This window comes from Pan troglodytes, chromosome 2 (assembly GCF_028858775.2).
Source record: "Pan troglodytes isolate AG18354 chromosome 2, NHGRI_mPanTro3-v2.0_pri, whole genome shotgun sequence".
Taxonomy (NCBI): Eukaryota; Metazoa; Chordata; class Mammalia; order Primates; family Hominidae; genus Pan; species Pan troglodytes.
This window is the reverse complement of record NC_086015.1, coordinates 111,100,467-111,123,388: the sequence shown is the minus strand read 5'-3', so window position 1 is coordinate 111,123,388 and position 22,922 is coordinate 111,100,467. Positions and strand designations below refer to the sequence as shown.

General features: G+C 37.7%; 1 protein-coding gene across 22 annotated transcripts in view; it reads right to left on the bottom strand.

The window, feature by feature from the left end:
• Window positions 1–22,922, bottom strand: part of BBX (BBX high mobility group box domain containing) — a 286,521-nt gene that overhangs the window by 31,246 nt on the left and 232,353 nt on the right. For 20 of the 22 annotated variants that reach the window (NM_001280179.1, XM_054680299.2, XM_063805266.1 and 17 more), the window contains 3 exon segments: window positions 2,971–3,109; window positions 4,189–5,197; window positions 22,163–22,243. In NM_001280179.1, coding sequence (NP_001267108.1) covers window positions 2,971–3,109; window positions 4,189–5,197; window positions 22,163–22,243 — 1,229 coding nt within the window. 22 annotated transcript variants of the gene reach the window in all.

Here is a 22,922-nt window from a genome sequence, read left to right as displayed (position 1 = left end):
AAAACATACACAAACAAAAAGCATTAATACTAGGAAAACATTCTGGAGAGTTGACTAGAATGAAGACAAAATATTCAATGAGCAAAGTAAAGCCAGTTTTCAATGAATGCAATGGCACAGAGGCAACATGCTTTAACTTAAATCATCAATGACTTCAGAAATGCCACCTGTAAAGGTGGGCAATCTCTGGGCTGGTGCTGACTGTCTCTAGGGTCCCACAGCAATGGCAACATGCCTGCTGGATCCTAGGCTGGCTTCTGGCTTTCATTAGGTGAGACTTATTAAACTAACATGCAACCTAGACAGATGGAAGAGGCTGTAGGACAACTGCTGTGCCTGGTAGATGGAAAATGGAAGGTGTATTGGGAAGAGGAGAGCAATTTTAGTACCAGCTTATAAGAAGTAAATGTGTTAGGCTGCTAGCTAAGGGGTGTCCTAAAAATGTTTTTAACTACAACTGTTTTGGAGGAATATACAAGAGTTGAGAAGCAGAGATAAGAGGGTCAGATGACCAACTGAATGGTCAACAGGAAATGGCAATTATGGAAGCACCCCTTTACTGGAGGGGGGATATACTCCAAGTCCCCCAATAGATGCCTGAAACCGCTGATGGTACTGAACCTTACATATGCTACGTTTGTTCCTATACATGCATATTGTACAGTGAAATATGATAGACAAAGGTATGATTTATGCAGTGGGTGGAATGAAGTGGGATGGCACGAGATTTCATCATGCTACTCATTGTGGTGCATAATTTAAAACTTATGAGTTGTTTATTTCTGCAATTTTCTATTTAGTATTTTCAGACCCAAAACCGCAGAAAGCAAAAATATGGCTAAGGGGGAACTACTGTACTAAGTTCTGTCAAAGCAATAAAGGGTAACGGGTGGAGGTGATGTTTTCCCCTTAATAACATCACCATTTCTCATTTAGTTAAAAAATGTTTATTCTGATGGAAAATCAGATACAATTGGATACTAATTAAATACTATCAGAAAGCTGTCTATAAGTTGTGAATTTTTCAAATACTCTGAATACCCAAAAGAAAACTGAAAATGTGAGACGTAACTCATAAGGTCTCTTGAGACTTTTCTTAAAAAGAGAACAATAATAATCATTTATGTTTTTCTTAGAGAAGTCTATAAAATTAGATCTGTCAATACTGAGAGAATTTTTCTTGGCTACAGTTAACAGGTAGCACATTTTCTGAGATAAAAAAAGGTTTAAAATGCTCATCTACAAATCTCAGAGCAGACTGACAGGAAATGGCATTTCTCCCTGCTTAAGTATTATACTGGCGTGTTCTAAACAAGGCAAACCCAAATACTCGAATCCTGACAGGCCAATATTTAAAGGGAGAAAGGAGGAAAAGGCACTGAAGTTTACTGTTAATTTACAGCTATAAAACAGCATCTCCCAGTTATACACATGTGCCTTCCTCAGAAATGATTAAAAAAACAAACACATACAATCCACATACCAATCTCTTTTCAGGAACAGATTTTCAAGATTGTTTCACTTATTTTGTTCCTCAAAGAAAATTGATGAAAATCTCTTTTACAGCTTCAGCAGTTTCTAACAGAAGCATCAGAGAAATGCTTCTGTTGGGGAGCCTCAATGCTTGCTTTATTCCCCTAGGACCTCACACTGCCTACATAACACCTGCTCCTCTCTCAGTGAGCAGACCCACAAGGCAGTGGCAGTAATTCTAGACTACAGAGAGCACTGGTCTAGATGCTTGCAGGTCATTTTAAAATGATATTCTGCATTTACACTATAATTTGACACTGAAATACGAGGATTTTCATGTCATTACTTAAGCAAAATGTAAGCAAAACTAATTTGAAGTACTTTGGATTTTTAAAAATATTAGAAATGAAATACATAAAATTATAAGCAAAATTAATTTGAAGTACTTTGGATTTTTAAAAATATTAGAAATGAAATACATAAAATTATAAATATATCATTTCAATAAAAATAATCTTAAAGAGCCAGCACTATGGGAAATAATTTCTACCTCGGCTACTTTGTGATGACCTAGAGCCTTAGAATTAGCCAGACTTAAAGCACTGTGACATCTAAGGAAAAATCTATTATTCCACAAAGAGATATGCAAATATTATGAATAAATCAAATACAATACACCCAATGCATACAATCTGCATAGCTTTAAACACACTTTTGAAAAAATATGGTGAATATAACAATGTACTTATTTCTATTCAAAGTATTCTTTTCAAATTGAGCCGACAAGAAACCTCAAGAATTTTCAAAATAGTCTAACTGAATATGCAGATACTTTCCTCACCAGTATAAAGTATTGGATCTCCTAACTAACAAAATACTTTATATTAAGATGGTTATTAACAGTCTTTGGCATAACATTAAATATAATTCTTAGTGATTTTATCTTGATGCATGCCATTGCTTAATACTGCATTTCAATATATAATTAATATATTGAATGTTCTCTACAGCAGAATATTTGACCTAATATTTTTATCTTAGAGCAACAGAAGACAGCTGGAACAAAATAAAGTTGGCGATAGAAGCATAATTTCATTTACCTTACATTTTTCAGCTGTCATTTTATAAACAATAAATACATATAGTATGTAAAATGGGCAAAATGTAAACATGCTAATACTATCCATTCTAAGCTTCGGATGGAAAAATGCATCCTGGTGAAGGGATGTTGATTCAAACTCAGGTCCAAGTCTAAAGTCTATATATTTTCACTATTATCAAAATGTGAATGTTATTGTCATTCACACGACCATGTTAACAGCAGGAATGATGTGATGCACTTGATTTGTGTTCACTAGGGTGCCTACTAAGATTGTAGGAAGTCCTGAGCGAGTAGTCAAAGAACAAGCATGCGTAGTTAGTGATCTGTTTACCTTGAAAATCCCACCCACACTCGAGGCTTGTGGAGTACAGGTGACTGTGCTCACAGGCACTTACCCAAGGAGACAGTCTTCTTTTGGCTTTGTCTTCTTGAACTTCTTGCTCCCACTGGTCCCACTCTGACTAAATGTCCAGCTTTCTTCATTCCAACACCCTTCATGATCAGAGGAGTTTCCTTTTCCTGAGCTTCGTTTTCCTAAGAAAATTCAAGAGAAAGGATGTGTTTGCTATACAGGTGGGCGAGGGGAGATGATGTTAGTTGCTTCACGAGCAACCTCTTGACTGCTTGCATATCATTTGCATGAAGCTAACTGTAGCTATTTCAGAGTTCTCAGAGTGATTCATGCTGGACCATCTTTAATAATGGAACATGCAGAAAAGTGACTTAGAGCTTCTGGGATTAATTGTCATGTAATTCAACAGGTATCACATGACTCAAAGAGACAGACTAACTGCTGCTAGCTTTTCCATTCAAAAACCAGCCAAGGTATGGGAGTCCTTTGCTGGTGGGCAATATTCAGTCTAATTTCCCTAAAACTCACTGAACTGACGTCCCTGGGGATGAAATAGGCCCAAGTATCTTCATTTGGGGCTTGTTAGACCTAGGACTCACACATGTCTTGTTGGAATATAGCTTGGCAAAAGGTCCTCCAGGCAGATGCTATATTTTAAAATAGAGAATTTATATAAAACACTCAATGGAATAAAGGTAAACAGGTGAACTATTTTCTGGATATTATAATGTTTTAAAGAGCTCTTCGGTTCAAATGATGCACCCGCCTTGGCCTCCCAAAGTGCTGGGACTACAGGTGTAAGCCACTGTGCCTGGCCCACTTCAGTTACAGCTTTGATTACCTAATGAAGAGAGAAAGGCAGTTGCTTCTGGAGCCTACAGGTGAAGATTCTGACAAACATACGTGCTTGATTCAGGAAATTCCACCAGTTTTCAAAACCAAACCTAAAGCTCTGAATATTTAATAATAATCTTTCAAAACAAACAGCCAGCCCATACCAGTGGGGGGAAAGAAGAGATTAAAATTACTTTAATTACATCCTGAGAACTACCTACAAAATGAATACACTTCCCTTAATGGTGCTAGAAAACATGTAAGTAAAGTAACAAATAATTATGATCTATAAACCATAAAGAAATATACAAATGTAAGGTATTATTTTGATACCATATTGTTCTTCATGGCAGTTGTTTTCAATAGGTCTAAAGGTGAAATTCTGTTTGGCTTTTGAATTCTTTTCAGGTTTGTAGAAGTTACTTACCTCTGTCAACATTAGCTCGCAGAGAGGTGAGCATGCCCTCAGACACCAGGGTTTTATAAAGAGCACCTTTGCAAGACCTCTCGGATTTCCTGGAACCACAAGTTTCTATTTTTCTGTGACAGTCACTGTCCTCAGGCTTGGCCTGTCCTGATAGGCTGGGTGGTAGTGCATCTTCCATAGGGGTCAATGGTTCTGCTTTTATACCCTCTGGCGTCTCACCAGAAATGTTCTTGCTAGCAGAAATACTAATGAAATCTGGAGGTCTTGACTCTTTGGTGGTGTCTGAGGATTTCTCCTTTGACATTTTCTTCTCTCTTGATTTCACTTTTTTCTTTGGTGGCTTGGCATCCAAAATGCTTCCCTTGCCACTTGAGGATGTGCGGACCTTCTTGCGAGGGGTATCTCCAAGTTTCTCTATGCCCCAGTCTCCTTTTGCGACGGCTTCAATGGTATATATGACGCTCTCAATGTCAGACTCCGAAGACTGCCTCTTTTTGCAAGTCTTCTTGGGTGTGGATTTATCATTTCCATGTCGATCCATTTTGCTTTTCTTCTTTTTCTTTTTTAGCTTTTCCGGCTTGTTTAATGCTGCGGGATCCTCAATGATCATAATTCCATGAGGATGGCACATATGATCCTTTCTACTGGGAACATCACTAATTATTATCTTGCTACTGGCAGAATAAGAAAAATCAGGAAAATGACTACATTTGTGATCTTCTTCTAACTCTTCCTTTCTAATTTCTTTGGGATCTTCCATTTTTATAGCCATTATGTCATCTATTTGCAATGCCTCAAAATTTCTCAATTCCTTAGAATCTCTTACATTTTCCTTAGCCGATTTTTCAAATTCTGCTTCCTTCTGTAACCTAGTTTCATCTGTTTTCTCCATTTTAATTTCTTTTTCTTCCTTTCCCTTCTCTAATTCTTTAATTCTTCCACCATCGGATTCTTTTGCTTTTATTAGCTTTGATTCTTCCATTTTCATCCCTTCTGATGCCAGGCACATCTAAACAATTAAAACAAAATGGGAGAGCACCCAAAAGTATCCTTATTATTCCACCTTCAAAATTAAAGTTTTCAATTATATCCGTTTTAAAAATAATCAAAACACACTTTAAACTTTACAACAATCAGCCCACTTCCGCCAAACTAACTGAAATGAATCAAATTGATAGAAGGCTGTGGGCACTGTTATACAGTCATTTAACTCTCGTCAAATGTATCTCTGAATTGTCATTTTCTAGCTTCAACAGAAGCTTTTCCTATGAAAACAAGACCTGGAAGAAGGAGGAAGGGATTCAGAGTTGAAAGACCCAAGTCTGATTCTTAGTTTTGCTACTTATTAACTTTGTGACCCAGAATGAATCACTTACCCCCTCACTCCTCTGTGGCTTCTGTAAAAGGAAAACAATCCTAGGGCCTATCTCAGAGGATTCTGTGTGGTCTAAGTGAAACGATGTACTTAACTGTAGCACAGGCTGAATATCCCTTATCCGAAATGCTTGAAAACGAAAGTGTTTCAAATTTTGGATTTTTTTTTTTTTTTTTTTGGAACGTTTGCGTTATATACTTACTGGTTGAGAATTCTTAAACCAAAAATCAGAAATTCGAAATGCTCCAATGAGCATTTCCTTTGAGCGTCTTGTTGGTACACAAAAAGTTTTGGATTTGGCAGTATTTTGGAGTTTGGGTTTTCAGATTAGGAATGCTCAACCTGTATTTAATCATCCCCAAACTCTGTTCAGATATTTGCCTTTTCTTTTTTTCCAAGGGAAATGAGGAAAACAGAAATAATTTCTACCTGTCCACTTGAAATTAGAAATGATATAACAATTTGCTAAACAATTACAGAAGGTTTTGATTAATGAACAAAACATTATAGGTCCACAAATGCTGATAGACAACTCTAAAGTCATAAATGCTCTGGGAACAAACTTGTTTTTGTTTTCTTAACTCATTTGCTGGCAAATTTGATCTGATGTGAACTCAGATGGCTGCAAATTCTGACCTGAACCAACCTGAAACTTTACAGTCTTAAACAGTTTATTTCACTTACTGTGACCATTCATAGTTTTTGTTACTGGAATAGTGGTGCATTCAAATATGCACTGGGGAAGTTACTTAGTGTAATATGTATCTACTGTATAATTTTCCTAAAATCTGAAAGATTCTGAACACCAAAACCCATCTGGCCCCAATTTGGTTAAGTTTTTATATTTCTCATCAAAACTCCCCAAATTTCACGTACAGAACATTCAAGGGGAAAGTTGCCATTTTCCTCTCTGGCTCCCAGATACCTTGAAACTTTAATATAGAGCTATTTTTTAAAAGGGGAAATTTAAGCTTATTGTAAAACCTGTTTTCAGTGCCTGGGTTTTCATTTATACACACTTAACTGCAAGCCTCCCAAAATGCCAGCCCCCATGGAGGACACTAATGATACAAAAATCAATAAGGTCAGGTCTGTCTGCCTTTGAGGAACTTATAAAGAGATTGATGACACCAATTTGGTCAAGGGCAGCAAGGAAGTCTTAGTCATAATTTATTTTATCTACTTTGTATTAGCAACTTAGAAGGGAAAGAGTATTGGGGGTTGCTGAGTCAATGCAAAATCAAGCACATGAGTAGGAAACTGATCTGTTTTTAAAAACCATCATTTTATTAAATGGCAAGTTGTCAGAGATCATTACCATCTGTAAAATTCATTTTTAGGTGGATAATACATTGAATTAAATACCAGATGCTTTTTTACCTCATTTTTCTCTTAGTATTTTCAATGCATCACCAATCTTCCTGTGAGAATTATGTTATGATTAGTAAGTCTGGGAAGAAATTAAAGAAAGGGTGGGGAGAGGCAGACACTGCAATTAAAAAAAGTGAACATGACAAGAGCACACAGCCCTTCGGATCATTCACAGGGAAGACATGAAATATTAAGGATTCACAACAGAGCTGTCTTTTTCAGGAATTCAGGTAAGCTAACCTTTAGACCTCAGCAAGTGGCTATGAAGACTATGAACTTCTCTTTATTAAACATAACCAGAAATAAGCTCAAAGCAAAATGTTATCTTAATTCTGAATCACTGAAACCTTTAATATTCCCTGCATGTTTTACTCTTATGGGAGAATGTACTATTTTTATATCAATTTTGAAATAATTTTTATTTTCCTTTCTCAACTACTATAGCCCTTCGTGAATAACTATCCCATGTGGGGGGAGAGAAATTATACTAGTTCTGGAAAAAAGGCTAGAAAGGCATTCTCAAGGTAAATTTTGTGATTTTTCAACCACTGTCACTCTGGTGGCTTTTAATAGGTCACTTCAGGAACCTTTACCTTACAGGCGCTAGTTTTTAGTGGTATGCTGACAGTTTGCATTTGCACAGGTTCATCTTAGCAAACTTAATAATATTTTGCAAACTCTATTCTAGGCTTCAATATATTTCAAAATGATTCTCTCATCACCCCTGAAAGGACTCTACAGCTAGGAATGAAATGGAACAAACACAGACATTCACTCTGGGGACGTATTCTGGGAAATAGCACAATATTTCTTGTGTAGGTAATTACGCTGAACACTAGTCATGCTTTACTTCCTCATTTCAGGCTCTTAAAAATTTTTTCACAGAGTATGTTAATCCTAAATTATAGGAAAAGCAATTATATTGCTGGAAGTGAAACTATACATGTAAATCAAATAACTCTGAATTAAAACTACAAATCGCAAATCTACTCATTAACCGAAAACCCAATCAGACTCTTAGAGTTGGGCGTCACTCTAGAGGTTTTCTACTTTAACCTACCCAATGCAGGAATTCATTTTACTACAGTATTCCTGAGAGTCAGTTAAGCAACTTTTGCACAAAGACAGTGAGCGTATCACTCTATCAGATAACAGTTCTGCTTGAATTTTTAAAATATTGAGCAAAAATCAATCAGCCTCAGTTCTGTTCCCTGAAGCCACATGAATTCACTCTTGCTCATACGACAGATACTATACTTGAAGAAAGACTTTATGTTCCCGTAAGTCTCTTCCCATCTCCCTTAACAGCTCATCACATGTAAAGGCTTCCACACTTCAAAAGTTGGGTCCCTCTTACCTAGATGCAGTAGGTATCCTGAAATGAGATGGGTTTTATTGAAAGGGGCTGGGCTCATGACCAAGCATCCTAGTTTGCTTAAAGCCACAACAGTAGGCTATGTAACTTAGACTTGAACCCCTATGAGGAAACAGAGGCTAAGAAATGGGGTAACAGTACATCCTACATTGGGCTGTTGTGAGGCAAAAGTGAAGAAATGTATATGCAAACACAACTTGTAAACGATACAAAGCTTTACAAAGCTTGGGGAAAATGGATACTTCAAAATTTTTTCTATCTATCAGATATCTATCTATCTATCTATCTATCTATCTATCTATCTATCTATCTATGAATGATAGAGTCGTGCTCTGTTATGTAGCCTGGAGTGCAGTGGCATGATCATAGCTCATGGCAGCCTCGACCTCCAGGGTTCAAGTGATCCTCACATTTCAGCCTCCCGAGTAGCTAGGACTACAGGTTCATGCCACTATGCCCGGCTCCCTGCCCCCGCCACCCCCCACCCGTAGAGAATAGGCATCTTGCTATGTTGCCTAGGATGCTCTCCAACTCCTGGCCTCAAGCGATCCTCCTGCCTCAGTCTCCTAAAATGCTGGAAGTACAGGCATGTGCCACTGCATCTGGCTGGCTATTTCAATTTAACAATATCTTTCTAAGATTATGTTCCTAGCCTATACTAGATGAGAAGGGGTAACTACTTGTCAGTTGATAGGAATGCTCTTTTAATGGGACCCAGAGATTAATTTTTTTTAATAGGTCACATTTCTGGCTTGTATTGGGTTTACGGTCATGTAAAATCCTGGATTTCTATACCCACATAATATGCTGGTAAACTTGATCTCTTCTATTCTGTATTTTTATAATTTATGTTTTGCACTTAGATGCCAAGACTTTCCATTTTTTCTTATTAAGTTTATCTCTTCAAAATGTGAATTATCTTCCATCTTTGTATTATACACACATTAAATAAAGCTGCTTTTCATGTCTTTGTACAAATCTTTGGTAATAATGTTGAGCAAAACATGGCCAAGGACAGGGCCTTCTGCCAAACTTCTAGAGCCCTTTCATGAAGATGATTTGAACATTAATAAACTTCAGCAACCTAAGAATGTTTTTTTCTAATCCATTCGAAATTCCTCCCATTTTGTTCACAAAACATTGTAACATCTGTCAAAAGTCTTGCTAAAATCTGGATACAGCATGCCAACAGCATTCTCTTACTCAATTTTATGACCAACCGTAACTATACCAAATAGAAAATGAGGTCGGCTTTTGTACCAGTCGGGGTCTAATTAGGGAAACGGAAGCACCTAAAGCATAACTAGCAGCGGGAACTTAAGGCAGGGAATAGGTTAGTTACACAGGCCATGAAGAACTGAGACACCCAAACAGGAGGCGGTGACGCAACACAGGGGTTAGTGACAGCAGAAAGCCACAGAAGAAACAGATGCGGAAAAAGTGACACTGAAGCCCATGGGACAGGTCCCTAGTGGAAGATGGAAGCATGGGGCACTTATCTGGAGAGCACTGGAACATGGAAGAGAAGCTGCCTTTGCCTTACCCTGATGCCTCTTTACCAGTTCCCTCTTGACCCTAACCTGGCCTCTCCCTTTCTCCCATCTCCCAGTCTCCTGCCAGTGTCTCCCATTAGTAGAACCTATGTGGAAGCAGGGGACATAGGAGCCAAGGAAAGGCAGTCAGCAGTCACATGGGGCAGAAGGCAGTGGGCAGGGCAAAGAGACTCTGGGATGGTACATTTGACAATGACCCTTTTCAGAGAGACTTTGAAAATTCCCTGTTTTCTTCTTCTTTTCTGTGGATTCAAACATGATTAGAATGATTTTCCAATTAAAATAATTTTCAAAGGTTTCTAGGAATTAATCGTCTGTATTTGAGAAATCAGGCTTATTCTTTTTAAAAATTAAAGTGAACTTTTCCCCTTTTTGTTCCTATTGAGCTCTCCTATTTCACACAACCTGTCAAAGATGATCAAAAGTGAGGTTGAAACCCAATTTGCAAGGTCTTGTGGTATCCTACAATCTGTTTTTTCTGTTGTTGGAAACCTGAATTAATATACTAAGACCATGTGTATTGTATTCTAGCTTTTCTCCTTTTTTAAATTGGATATATATCCAAGGAAGACAAGCTGCCTTTGCCTTACCCTGATGCCTCTTTACCAGTTCCCTCTTGACCCTGGCCTCTCCCTTCCTCCCATCTCCCAGTCTCCTGCCAGTGTCTCCCATTAGTAGAACCTGCGTGGAAGCAGGGGGCATAGGAGCCAAGGAAAGGAAATACATATGTATTTTATACTTTAAGTTATGGGATACATATGCAGAATGTGCACAGTTGTTACATAGGTATACACATGCCATGGTGGTCTGCTGCAACATAAACCTATCATCTACATTAGGTATTTGTCCTAATGCTCTCCCTCCCCTAGCTCCCTATCCTGCGACAGATCCCAGTGTGTGATATTCCCCTCCCTGTGTCCATGTGTTCTCATTGTTCAATTCCCACTAATGAGTGAGAACATGCAGTGTTTGGTTTTCTGTTCCTGTGTTAGTTTGCTGAGAATGGTTTCCAGCTTCATCCATGTCCCTGCAAAGGACATGAACTCATTCTTTTTTATGGCTGCATAGTATTCCATGGTGTATATGTGCCACATTTTCTTCATCCAGTCTATCTTTGATGGACAATTGGGCTGGTTCCAAGTCTTTGCTATTGTGAACAGTGCTGCAATAAACATATATGTGCATGTGTCTTTATAGCAGAATGATTTATAATCCTTTGGGTATATGCCCAGTAATGGGATTGCTGGGTCAAATGGTATTTCTGGTTCTAGACCCTTGAGGAATCATATTTTAGCTTTTTCTAACTTTGATTTAATATACAATTATCTTTTTTTTAACCTATACTTTTTGGTTTGATCATAATTTTCCTTGCCCCCCCCCCTCCACCAAATTATTGCTTTTTTGGTGACAAAAGCAATAATTACATAGTTTGCCTTCTCTTGTTTCTTGTTGGCTTTACCTTCTCTAATCCAGACAAAGCCAATTTCTTTATGTAGCTCTAAACAGTTAAAAATAGTCTTAAGATTTGTTTGTTTTTGCCCAAGCCCTACCTCATACTGGATTTTAGAGTAATTTTTTTCTTACTAGTCGATACCATACTTTTGTATTTCTCCTTGGTTGTCATGCAAGATTTATATTCTTTTACAAATGAATTCATTAGAGTTTATGCATAATCACAATTTGAAAAAATCTTCCTCGTTCTTTTACTGAGATTGTATGTGTATATGTGTGTGGAGAGACAGACAGACATTCTCATTGACCTTGGTCCTTTTTCCATTTTAGTGCTTATTTGTATGTTCAGTCTCTTAATTTTTTTAAACTCACTTTTCCTTATGTCAAAAGTATACGTTTGACTTTTTAAAGCATTTTCCTTCTAAAGCACTTTCCTTTTAAGCATCTTCTTCTAAGCACTTTAGTTTCTTGTCTACTAATATGAAAATCATTACAAGTAAATTCCACAGTTTGTCTATTACTATGAAAATCATTACAAATAAATTCCTTAATTTTTATTTTTGATATTTGTTCCACTGCATATTAGGCATTTCCACAAGATATAAACAAAACCTGGGAACAGCTATGAATGTAGTAACATTTATAAGACGCATCACTCTTGGATGTAAGCAAATCCTTGGCCTCTCCCATCCTCCCATTCCCCAGTCTCCAGCCAGTGCCGCCTACTGGAGGAACCCAGGTGGAAGCAGGGGACACAGGAGCTGAGGAAAGGCAGTCGGCAGCCATCGGCGGTCACTGTTTTGTGTAGTCAGAAAGGTCTGACAGTGATGTACTAGAAGGCAGTTTCAAAAGGCAGGGATGGGCCAGGCGAGGTTAGCTCACACCTATAATCCCAATGCTTTGGGAGGCTGAGGCAAGAGGATCGCTTGAGGACAGGAGTTTCAGACCAGTGTGGGCAACACTGTAAGACCCTGTCTCAAGAAAAAAGAAAACACACACACACACACACACACACACACACACACACACACACACACCCCCACCCCTAAACCCACACAAAAAGCAGGGATGCTGGAGCCAGAGCCAGACTGTCTAGGACTATAGACAGGCTCTGCTACTGATTAGCTATTTTCCCTAAATTTTTCTGTGCCTCAGTTTTTCAATCTATAAAATGTGCATGCTAAAATTACTGCCTTGGGAAAACTGTGAGGTTCAATGAGTTGCACATGCAACAGTACTTAAAATAGTGCCTAGTACAGAGCTAAAATAATGTATTGTAATAACCATCCCTCTGGAGCCTTATGCCATATGGAATAAATACTAGCTTACCAGTAATACTCATATTAGTATCATTAATAGCATGACATGTCTTTGGTAGACTGCTTTGCTCTAAGTGTTCATTTTAGGGTTGAATGATTCTATCATTGGAGGAAAAATATTCAACAAAATGAGATTCAGGAAGACCTCAAATCAGTTGTCTTTCAAGAAGCAACTCTAAGAAACATGTAGGAAAGCTCAGTCCTACTTTGGGGTACAAGTAGATCCACTTACATCTACTTTTGGATGCACTCATCAACACTGTAGTGGGACTTACAAATGTATGCATGGATGTGCACACAGACAAGCACACAGAAGACATAAAAGAACATAAATCAATGTGAACTCAAGTGAATAAGGCTACATTGTGGGAAACAGAATTAATGGCTGTTATTAATTTACTCAAGCTGCCCTTAATAGAGGGTGAGTTATTAATCAGGCTTTGAAACAGTACATGCCTCAGTAAATGACAATTTATTCTTCTAATATTATTTTAAATTGGACAATAACCTTTTTAAAAAGTAAGAATGAAAAATCATCTGGACACTTTCCAGAGATGGAATTCCGGTGACTGCATTCAAAGAAGTTAAAATGTTAATGTTTTAAATCAAATGATGGGCATAAATATTTGATACCTATCGTCTATTCCCTCAGGTACTACTTTATTTTTTTATAACTGTAACTCAGTGGGCATAAAATGTATTCTGTTCACCTTTGTATTCTCCTCCAAGAATACCCTAGTACCTTTCAAAAAGAAGGCATTCAACAGATAATTGTGTTTAATAGGATGGTTCATTAGTTCTGAGGTAGTCTATGAGTCTAAAATGCATTCTGATTCACACAAGGAAAGAGTTACTTTAAGCCTATAAAATACAATGCTGGGTGGGCATGGTGGCTCACGCCTGTAATCCCAGCACTTTGGGAGGCTGAGGCAGGTGGATCACCTGAGGTCAGGAGTTCGAGACCAGCCTGACCAACACGGTGAAACCCTGTCTGTACTGGAAACACAAAATTAGCTGGGCATGGTGGCGGGCGCCTGTAATCCTAACTACTCAGGAGGCTGAGGCAGGAGAATCGCTTGAACCCAGGAGGCAGAGGTTGCAGCGAGCCGAGATCGTGCCACTGCACTCCAGCCTGGGCGACAGAGCAAGACTCCATCTCAAAAAACGGCAACAGCAGCAGCAACAAAAACAATGCTAATTATGACCATGCTACTGCTTGGTCCAGCCCAGCAATCATACTGTCCTTAGTTATACCTCCCAAGAATACCAGTGAAATTAATCACCAATATTTTAATATTACCTCTGTCAATAAAAACCGCACTGAGGTTTCTCACTGTTTTGTGTAGTCAGAAGGGTCTGACAGTGATGTGCTGGAAGAAATGGAACTCACTCCCAAAAGAAAAAGAAAAATCAGTATGTTAATACCTAGGATTCCTAAGGATGTGCATGTTAGACCATGTATAAAAAGTTATCTTCTTCAAAATGATTACAAAGAAAACAATTCAATAGAAATACTGAAGGGGTGAGATAAAATGTGTAGTAAAGGTATTATATTTTATGTTCCTGGGTTCAGGGGGACTGTCACACTTTTAGTTCAGGTAAAACCATACCTTAGGCTCAGTTTGTTACTGCAGACTCGCTTTAAAGATAAAATAAACCTTGGCTGCAACAAGCTTTTATCTTTCTGAATCAGATGTATTTTAAAATGTATTCTTTTCTACTGATGTTAAGATATTCATTTTTTAATTTGTTCTGCTTTAAAAGACGTAATAAAATGATCAGTGGAAAAATAACAAATTAGGTGTACTAGATAAAAAGTAAGGGAGGCTGAGGCAGGAGAGTGGCGTGAACCTGGGAGGTGGAGCTTGCAGTGAGCCGAGATCGCGCCACCGCACTCCAGCCTGGGCAACAGAGCGAGACTCTGTCTCAAAAAAAAAAAAAAAAAAGGTAATACCACCGAAGTACAGAAGCAGAAACCATTTAACTGGTGGAGGCTGTGTATCCCCTGTGCGAAAACCTTGGCATCAGAAGTGTCTCAGATTTTGGACTTTTTAGAATTTTGAAATACTTGCACATACATAATGACACATCCTAGGGATAGGACCCAAGTCTGAACACAAAATTCATTTATGTTTCATATACACTGTATATAAATAGTCTGAAGGTAATGTTATACACTATTTGAAATAACTGTATATGGAACAAAGTTTGTGTACACTGAACTATCCAAAAGTGATGGTGTCAGGTGTGAAATTTTCTGCTTGTGAGGTCATGGCAGAACTCAAAATATTGGATTCTACACCATTTTGGATTTTTAATTTTCAAATTAGAGATGCTCAACCTGTCCTAAGAAATGATAAGCAGTTCCAAAATGCACCATATAATTTCTCTCTTAATTATATGTCTTCTTTCATTGTCTATTATAAAGGAGTTGGCCAGATTAAAAACAAGGCAGTGTGAAAACAGACCTACTGACACCAATCAAGAAGTTTCCATTTCCAAATCTCTGCTTTTTAGTACAAAACAAATGTTTTGCAGCCAAGGTATATTTACAATCATTTTGTACTGGCTTATTATCTGCCAAAACAATGTAGACATAACCTTAGGATGGCATTTTAGCAGTGTTTTTCAGGATGTGCATTTCTCCCATAATTAAATAAAACCCGAACGCTTGTGCCAGAGAAATATACGCTGGTTGATGGTTTCTGAGAATAGCATTGCTGCTAAAAAATTCAATTCCATTTATCATAAGAGATAACTGGTCACAGAACAGTGGTCTAAGCTTCTCTCAACACTAAAATCTGGGCATATTTAACAGTTCTGTAGTTTGCTGAAACAACTGGACTAGGTGAAACGGTGATTTAAATATTTTTCTTTACTCACTATTTCCTCAAAAATGGTACTGTTTCTGAAGACTTTGAATGGGGTGGAGGTGGCCTTTCCTCCATAAGCCCATCTACTAAAGTCTTCCCCCAAAGAGGTTAAGGGCAGTCAATTAAATACATTCCTCTACTTTCTGTTCCTCCAAAAATAACCTAGTGCAATTGGGGATGAGGTGAAAAGATTTAGAATAGGAGTTTTCTAAAAACAACTCACAACTTTGTATAAAATGATAAGGAAAGAAACCCAACACACGAGTCCCCTTAAATGCATTTTAAGTATTAGAATTCATTTATATGATGATAGTGTAGGAGGAGCTGAGGTGGGATCTTCTGGGCTTTAAGGGGGTTACCATAGGATGGAAGGGATAATGCACATCAATAATATGAAGACACAACAGAAATCTGAAATGGAATCATACACTGGTCAAATATCACCAATAATTGGGAGCAGTGGAGGGATCTATGGTGGCTGCCTCTGTCATCTGTGCTCTCAGGAATGCAGGTCTCTGCTTCCTAAACTCAACTATTTACTTGGCTAGCAATCTTCTCCTTTTTCCACTCTTCTATTATTGAATTTCTCTTTCACCCACCCTCAGCATCTTTCAGCTCTTCTTTTCTACTAGCAGGGCTTACTCTGTTTGCAACCAGCCTTCCCGAAGCAGGGCTCCAAGGTCAAGGTCAAACAATCAGGTTCAGTGTTGGAGTCATATTTGACTCTTCTTTTTCTTTGCCTCTCACATTGACTCACTCAAACAATTCACTTGAATACCCCTGGCATCTCTTTCTGTCTCCTGTTCCCACTGTCAGCTCTCTCAATTCCAGTTCTTATCTTCTCACACCTTAAGTCCATAGGGGCTTTCCACTCCATTCCATACATAGCTGCCAAGAAGATCTCTCTAAGTGCTGCTTTTATCACTGTGTAACCCCGTCCCAAATCTTCAATGGCTCCTCATTATTTTCAAGTATATATTTATTTGCTCTGCACTAAACATTCTCCCAATTCTGACTCACAGATACACTTTACCTTCATCTTCCATAAACACAGTCCTCTATTCCTGTCAATCTGATAGACTTGTTACCATCTACCTTTCTCCTGTGCTTGCCTTAATCCCTTTGCTTTATCTCCCCCAGCTGTCCACTTAATTATGTGTAAGTCACAATCCCCACTATATATGGCAGTCAGGTATAAAGGAGGGAAATGAGCAAATTTAAGCGAATAATGGCAATGACTGTTGGCCTCAGACTGAGGGCTCAGCAGGGAAAGGAGAGGACAGCCATTTGGAGAACAAGCATCCAAGAGGGCAACCACTAATCAACTCTGAGCAATTGTTCTCATGGAGGAAGGCTAGCTTGATGTCTCCAGGTCCTCCAAATTTTCAGAAGTCAGAAATCTATATTTATTTGAAGTTTTAATCTTCAAATATTAGCCATGAATTGAACTGTAGAATATGATATAGGTCAACAAAATATAGGCCAAACAAAGGATCTCTGCAGGTTGGATGTCACCCAGAGACTGCTAGTTTCAACTTCCAGTGGTTCCTAAGTAACTCCTTGATTGAAAACCATCATCGTTGTTTTTTCCCCTGTGCTTGGTCTCCAGAACATGCCTGCTAATATTTTCTCCCTTCCCTAGTTTCACACATTCATTTTTGTGTGTCACTCATCACTCAAGTGGAGTTTCATCATTTCCTTGCATGATTCCTTATTAAATCACTTGCACTCTTTATTTCTTATTCCTTAACTTGTTATATCTTATCTCTACAACTAGAGAATAAGCTCCTTGAGAACAGGAGTTGTATACCATAATTTCCTACAATCCCCACAGTATCTTCCAAAGTACATTCACAAACAAGCACTTATTTAAGGGTGTAAGATGCATCCTGGCAGTTTCAAAAGCACAGACATTTTTTTAAAAAGAAAACATGAGCTCCATTTCTTTGACAGCAGTCTTGGACAATCTGTCATCTTATTCAGCCACACATACATGTGTAGGAGTAAGCTGTCTTCCACAGAGACTTTTATAATATGCATACTCCTATAACAAGCAACTTGCACAGTCTTTTATATTCATCTAAAACAAGGTGAAAGAACAGCCTAGTGTTTAAGAGTACAGGCTGTGGAGACAGTCTGCCTGGGTTCCTGTGTAGGCTCTAACATTTATTGTCCATGTGACCTTAAACAAGTTATATAACTTCTATAGCTTTTGGTTTCCTAATGTGTAAAAGAAGAATGATAGTAGCTACCTCAGAGGATAGTTGTGAGAATCAAATTAGTACATATAAAGTACTTAGTGCCTAACACACAGCAGATAATAAATGCCAGTCATTATCATCTTAGGTTAGATAGCATAACTTATCTGTAGAAAGATCTGCCATTCAAATTTGTAATGTATTTTAAAGAACATTCAAAATTGTTTCAGAAAAGTGAGAAGCAGAACAGCAATCTTTTTAGGCTTATGCTGCAGCCTCTAGTCACACTTCAAAACACTCTGTACTTGGAGGTAACATGTTCCTATATCACCGATCTTAGAAGAAGGTTTACAGGTTTTAGTTCTCATTGCACCAAAAATATGTGTATATACACATACAGGTAACTTCAGTCACCTCTGTTATTGGCACAGAATACATCCTCAATAACTACTGTGAGAATAAATGAACAAGTTGCTCTACTTGTTATATTAGACAATTTTGGTACTAGAGATCTTCAAGGGTAGAATTTTTCTTTGCTGAAATGTACACAGGTTCAGATATCTCTGAACCTCTTCAGTGTCCTCCAACTATAGCCACTATAATACACAATGATCTCCAGTGGGGATGCTTTGCTGTTCTTTATATGACCTGACCTGCTTTGCTGTTCTTTATATGACCTGACCTAATTAATTTCAAAATGAAAGGAAACACAATACCTTATAGTACCTGCACAACTTAAATGAATGATAAACTGAACAGTATGAACTTCATGGAGGTCCAAACATAAAGCATTATATTTCTGCCAATTCCCTGACCTCAGACAAAACCCTTAAAAATATCTGGAACAAATCCCAGAACTTTCAGGTCACTTTCAGCTATTAAAAGTCTACCCAGTTTAAAATGCCAATATATGCCTGAATTAGGACCTTCCCCAGGAAATCTCCTGGCTCCAGGGTCCTGGAAAACGGGAAAGGGGTCTTTACAATGCCAAAGTTGGGAGTACAGGCCAATCCAAGTATCTCTGTGCCTGCTGCCAATTTCCCCCAATTTTTTTTGTTTGCCTGCTTACATGGGTACAGGGCATAGCAGTAAATATATGCCCCAAATATTTCTTACTTCTCACTAAGGAGAAGACATTTCTTGGAAGCAACAACCCCCATGTTTGGAAGGACTGTTCATTCACTCCTCTTACTACAGCCCACAGGAATGGAGTTGGGGAAAGGTGAGTAGTTAGTTTGGGGCTGGTTCCTGGCCCTTCTTTCACAAGGCCTAAAACCTCTCATTTAGAGAATAGAAGACAGAATGGGGGAGGTATAACTAACTGCCCAAGGTTATGTTTTTCTTTTTTTCTTTGTTACTGTTAACTCTACACAAGACTCAACGGCATTCTCAGGGGATGTCATAGGCAGGGGTGATATTCAAAATATTTAACAGGCAGGGGTGCCACCTAATCAGAGGGGATGTGCCCTCCAGGTGCTGAAGAGTACTCGGGTGGTTGGGTTACAGGCTTCTTCCCGACAGTAGGAAGTATCTTGTTGTTTTAGTATAAGGACGGCAAACCAGTTGAGTATCACTCCTGCTTGCAGGCACACCTCAGAGGTCCCGAGCAAAGGCATCTCTACCATATTCTCCCCTGATGTGAGAGACTGCCCCAGGCCTACCTTGTGCAACCCCTCTCTGTTACTGTCCAATAGTCTCTTGCCTGATCACATGGATCTATTTTCTATTTATCCACTTGACCCTTGGGAAACTCATACATCTTTATAATGCCCAAAGTACAGCGGGCCATTCCGAGTCTCTCCATGCTGTCAACTTCCTTCAGTTTTCTTTTTTGCCTGGTCAGATAGGTAAAGGATCCAGCAATAAATTGATGTTTAAAATATTTCTTGTGTCTTGCCAAAGAAGAAGAAGAAATCTTTTGCATGTACCTCCCTCAATCTTTAACAGTGCTTCTCTTGGAGCTGCCTTCACTTCCCTTGACATGGGACATAGATAAAGAATGAGAATTAATATCTCTTCTTTCCTTCCTGAGACACAGAGAAAAGGTAAAATATTCCAGATGTGTGGACAGCCTATGATAACCCTCTACCAAAGGATGACTTGAGATTGGAGTGGGGATAAGAGGAGGAACTGCTGGAGTGGTAGATAGGATAATAAGTCGTATTAGGCTATCTCTTTAGAAATCCCGAGATGGGTGTGGCCCAAATTGGAAGTAGTTTCTTGGTGACTTTCCCTTTAGAATGTGTGAATTTAAGGTTGTGTCTTCAAACTGCAGACACCATCACCAATTCTAGGCAATAGGAAAAATCTTCAATATCTTCTTATATTTATTTATCTTAAAATGCATCAGAAATAATTAAATGTTATATTTTGTGAATGAAAAATGAATATCAAATACACATGCAATAAAAAAATTAAGGAAGCATAAACCTACTGGTGATTATTTGGAGATGCTGGTTAATCCATTGTGCATATACTTAAGTTTAATTAGAAACTGGGAGGTTTTAGAATGTTATTCTAAAATACACTGTATTAAGACATCACACTGATTCAGTGCAAATAACAATGCCAGAAAGTTTTCTTTTTTAGGGATTCTGTTTAATCAAAAGTATAAATTTTTGCTCAAATGTCATAAGAAACTCAGTCTTGGTATAAGCTGATTTGCTATAATTGGAATAGGCTTATTTCAGTCATTTTACCCCGTTAAATTATGATACCAACATTCAAACATCTGTTAAACCATAGCATCTGTTTCATATTTGGGATGCATCCCTACAAATTAGAAGAGTGTTCTTTTTAATGAGCTCTGATTTAATAAGGAATCCTTTTTTTATGACTGCTATGCCAAAGAAAGAAAATGAGAAGACGAATCCACTTCTTTACCAGCACCCCCATGCAGCAAAGTACCCCAAAGGTTCATACATTTTTAACAAAAAAAAACTGTTTAAAGATAAATATCATACATTGAAAGCTGGTTTTACATTTTAGTATTGTTTAATATTTAAGAAATCATATGTATTTTCCTATATATGTGTGCCCATATACATACACACGCAATTATATAACCAGCACAAGCAGAGGGTCATAAATCCATATTATTCAAGAAAAATAATCACTTCGTTCAAATACATTTTCTTGACAATCTATATACAGTCTTAGAGTTACTAGACAAATGCATGACCTCACAGTCTGTCTGTTTACTAGGATTTGTTTACAACTCTAACTCCAAAGGCACTCTCTTGTCAGATCTTCACTGTTTCAGCTCTGTCTGGAGTAGTACTTTGCACTGACTCATGCAGTTCTTTTTAGAACTATTCCCTGCTGTCTTCATTAGTTTTCCTTAGAGTTTTCCAGTCACTTGTAGCCCTCTATTTTGGGCTCAACTTGTCTTACACAAGAAGCGTGTCATTGTAGTGTCAGACAACAATGGGGTAGTTTGTTCCATTGTTTATTAATTTTACTTTTTAAGGCCTTTGTATTTTTATATTTCTAATTTGGACTTGGTAATCTTTAAAAACCTAATTTAAAGATATTATATATTTTAAGTGCATAAGTTTTATGATACAAATTACCATAAAATTTAGCAATTTTAGAATATGATTGGTCATCTCATTAAGTTAAATAAACTACAAAAAATTTACAAAAGAACTCAAAGGGAGCTCATTGAAAGGAAACCAGAAAAATGAGAAAATTAAAAAAAATTTAGTAAGAGATTTTTGGTCATCCACTTTCTACCTCCTAATTTATCTTACCAACAGAGAAAACTGCTACTAGAATGTCCTGGTGCTGAAAACATTTCTTCTGCATGTTTCCTTGAGGTAGGGTAGTCACAGCCTGTCAGAGAAAGCCATTGCCTTGCCCACCCTAGCAACAGATGCTTCCGGCGTCTTCCTCCCCAATCCATCCCCCACTAATAAGGTCTCTGTTCCTCACCAGCTTTATGAAAGCAAGTTTTCTACTTTGCCAATGGAAGAGTAGCATTTTACACACGTCACATCAAATGTACAACTGATTGATCTTATAAAATCAGATTTTAGAACATGTCATATGAATTCTTCACCAGGAAAACAAAAATTCAAACATCAACCGTCTGATTTAAAAGCAGTACATTCTGGAGATTTATAGATGGTTTACGGGAATCAGAAAAGGGAAAATAACCACAGATATTCTTCTGTGTTCAGGCTGGACTTACATAGCCAATCTAAGTAACCTTATTTTAAAATACTACCTGTGAAAAAAATTTTGCAATATCTCTAGGTAACCTTTAGCAATGCTTAATGACTCTTAGTAGCAACATTCAGTTTTCCCAAATTAAAGGTTAACCCTCTCATTGTTGAAAATTAGATGTAACTCGTTTTATGGTCACAGGAGCGATGGTACAGTTTAGGAAACACTGTTAGAATATTTTGTAATTTCCACCTCTGCAGATCTTATCTCAATATATTCTTAGGAACTTGCCTCTGCCAGTTGAAAGAGTGCAGACTTTCCACAGCGTTTTACAGGCTCAGCACCACCCAACTGCGAAGTGTTTGAAGAAATCTATATTAAAGACAATCCAAATAGGGAATATTAGTTGTGATACCAGAATCTTTGCTTCTCATTCATATACATTCAGGAATTTTTCTTAGTTACGAGAGTATCATTGCTCCCATGTACCAAGTAACAAAACATGTCACATTTGGGATGATCATTTTGAGAACCATTTTTAGTAAATGACCTCAAAAATAATAACAAAAGTAGGTATGGCTGTTTAACAGTAAGAATATTATCTTGGATATTCTAGGCTTTAAATTTAACTCTGTAACCTTAAAGTGAGAAATGCATTTCAATTTCTACTTAAGTACTAACTTAACAACTAGTCAAATATAAAAGAGATTTAGAGTTATTTTGCATTTACCAAACAATTAATTTTTTTGAGGAATATATCTGGGATCTCTGTGGAAAGACAGCATCAAGTCAGTCAACAAATTTTGTTTAGAATCCAATATATATGTGCAAGGCCATATGACAGCAGCTTAGGAATCTAAGAGTTTTATATAAAACACTGACCCTGGCTTTCAGAGTATGCTTTATTGTACGTGCAAAGACTGATAATCAAGGCCACAAATCTGAGTTGTACAGTTAATGGCCTATGCTGTGTTGCTGTACATAACATATGTACAACATTAACATTGACTGCATCCTCTTCTGCAAATTTGGCTAAAAAGTGGCTGGGCAT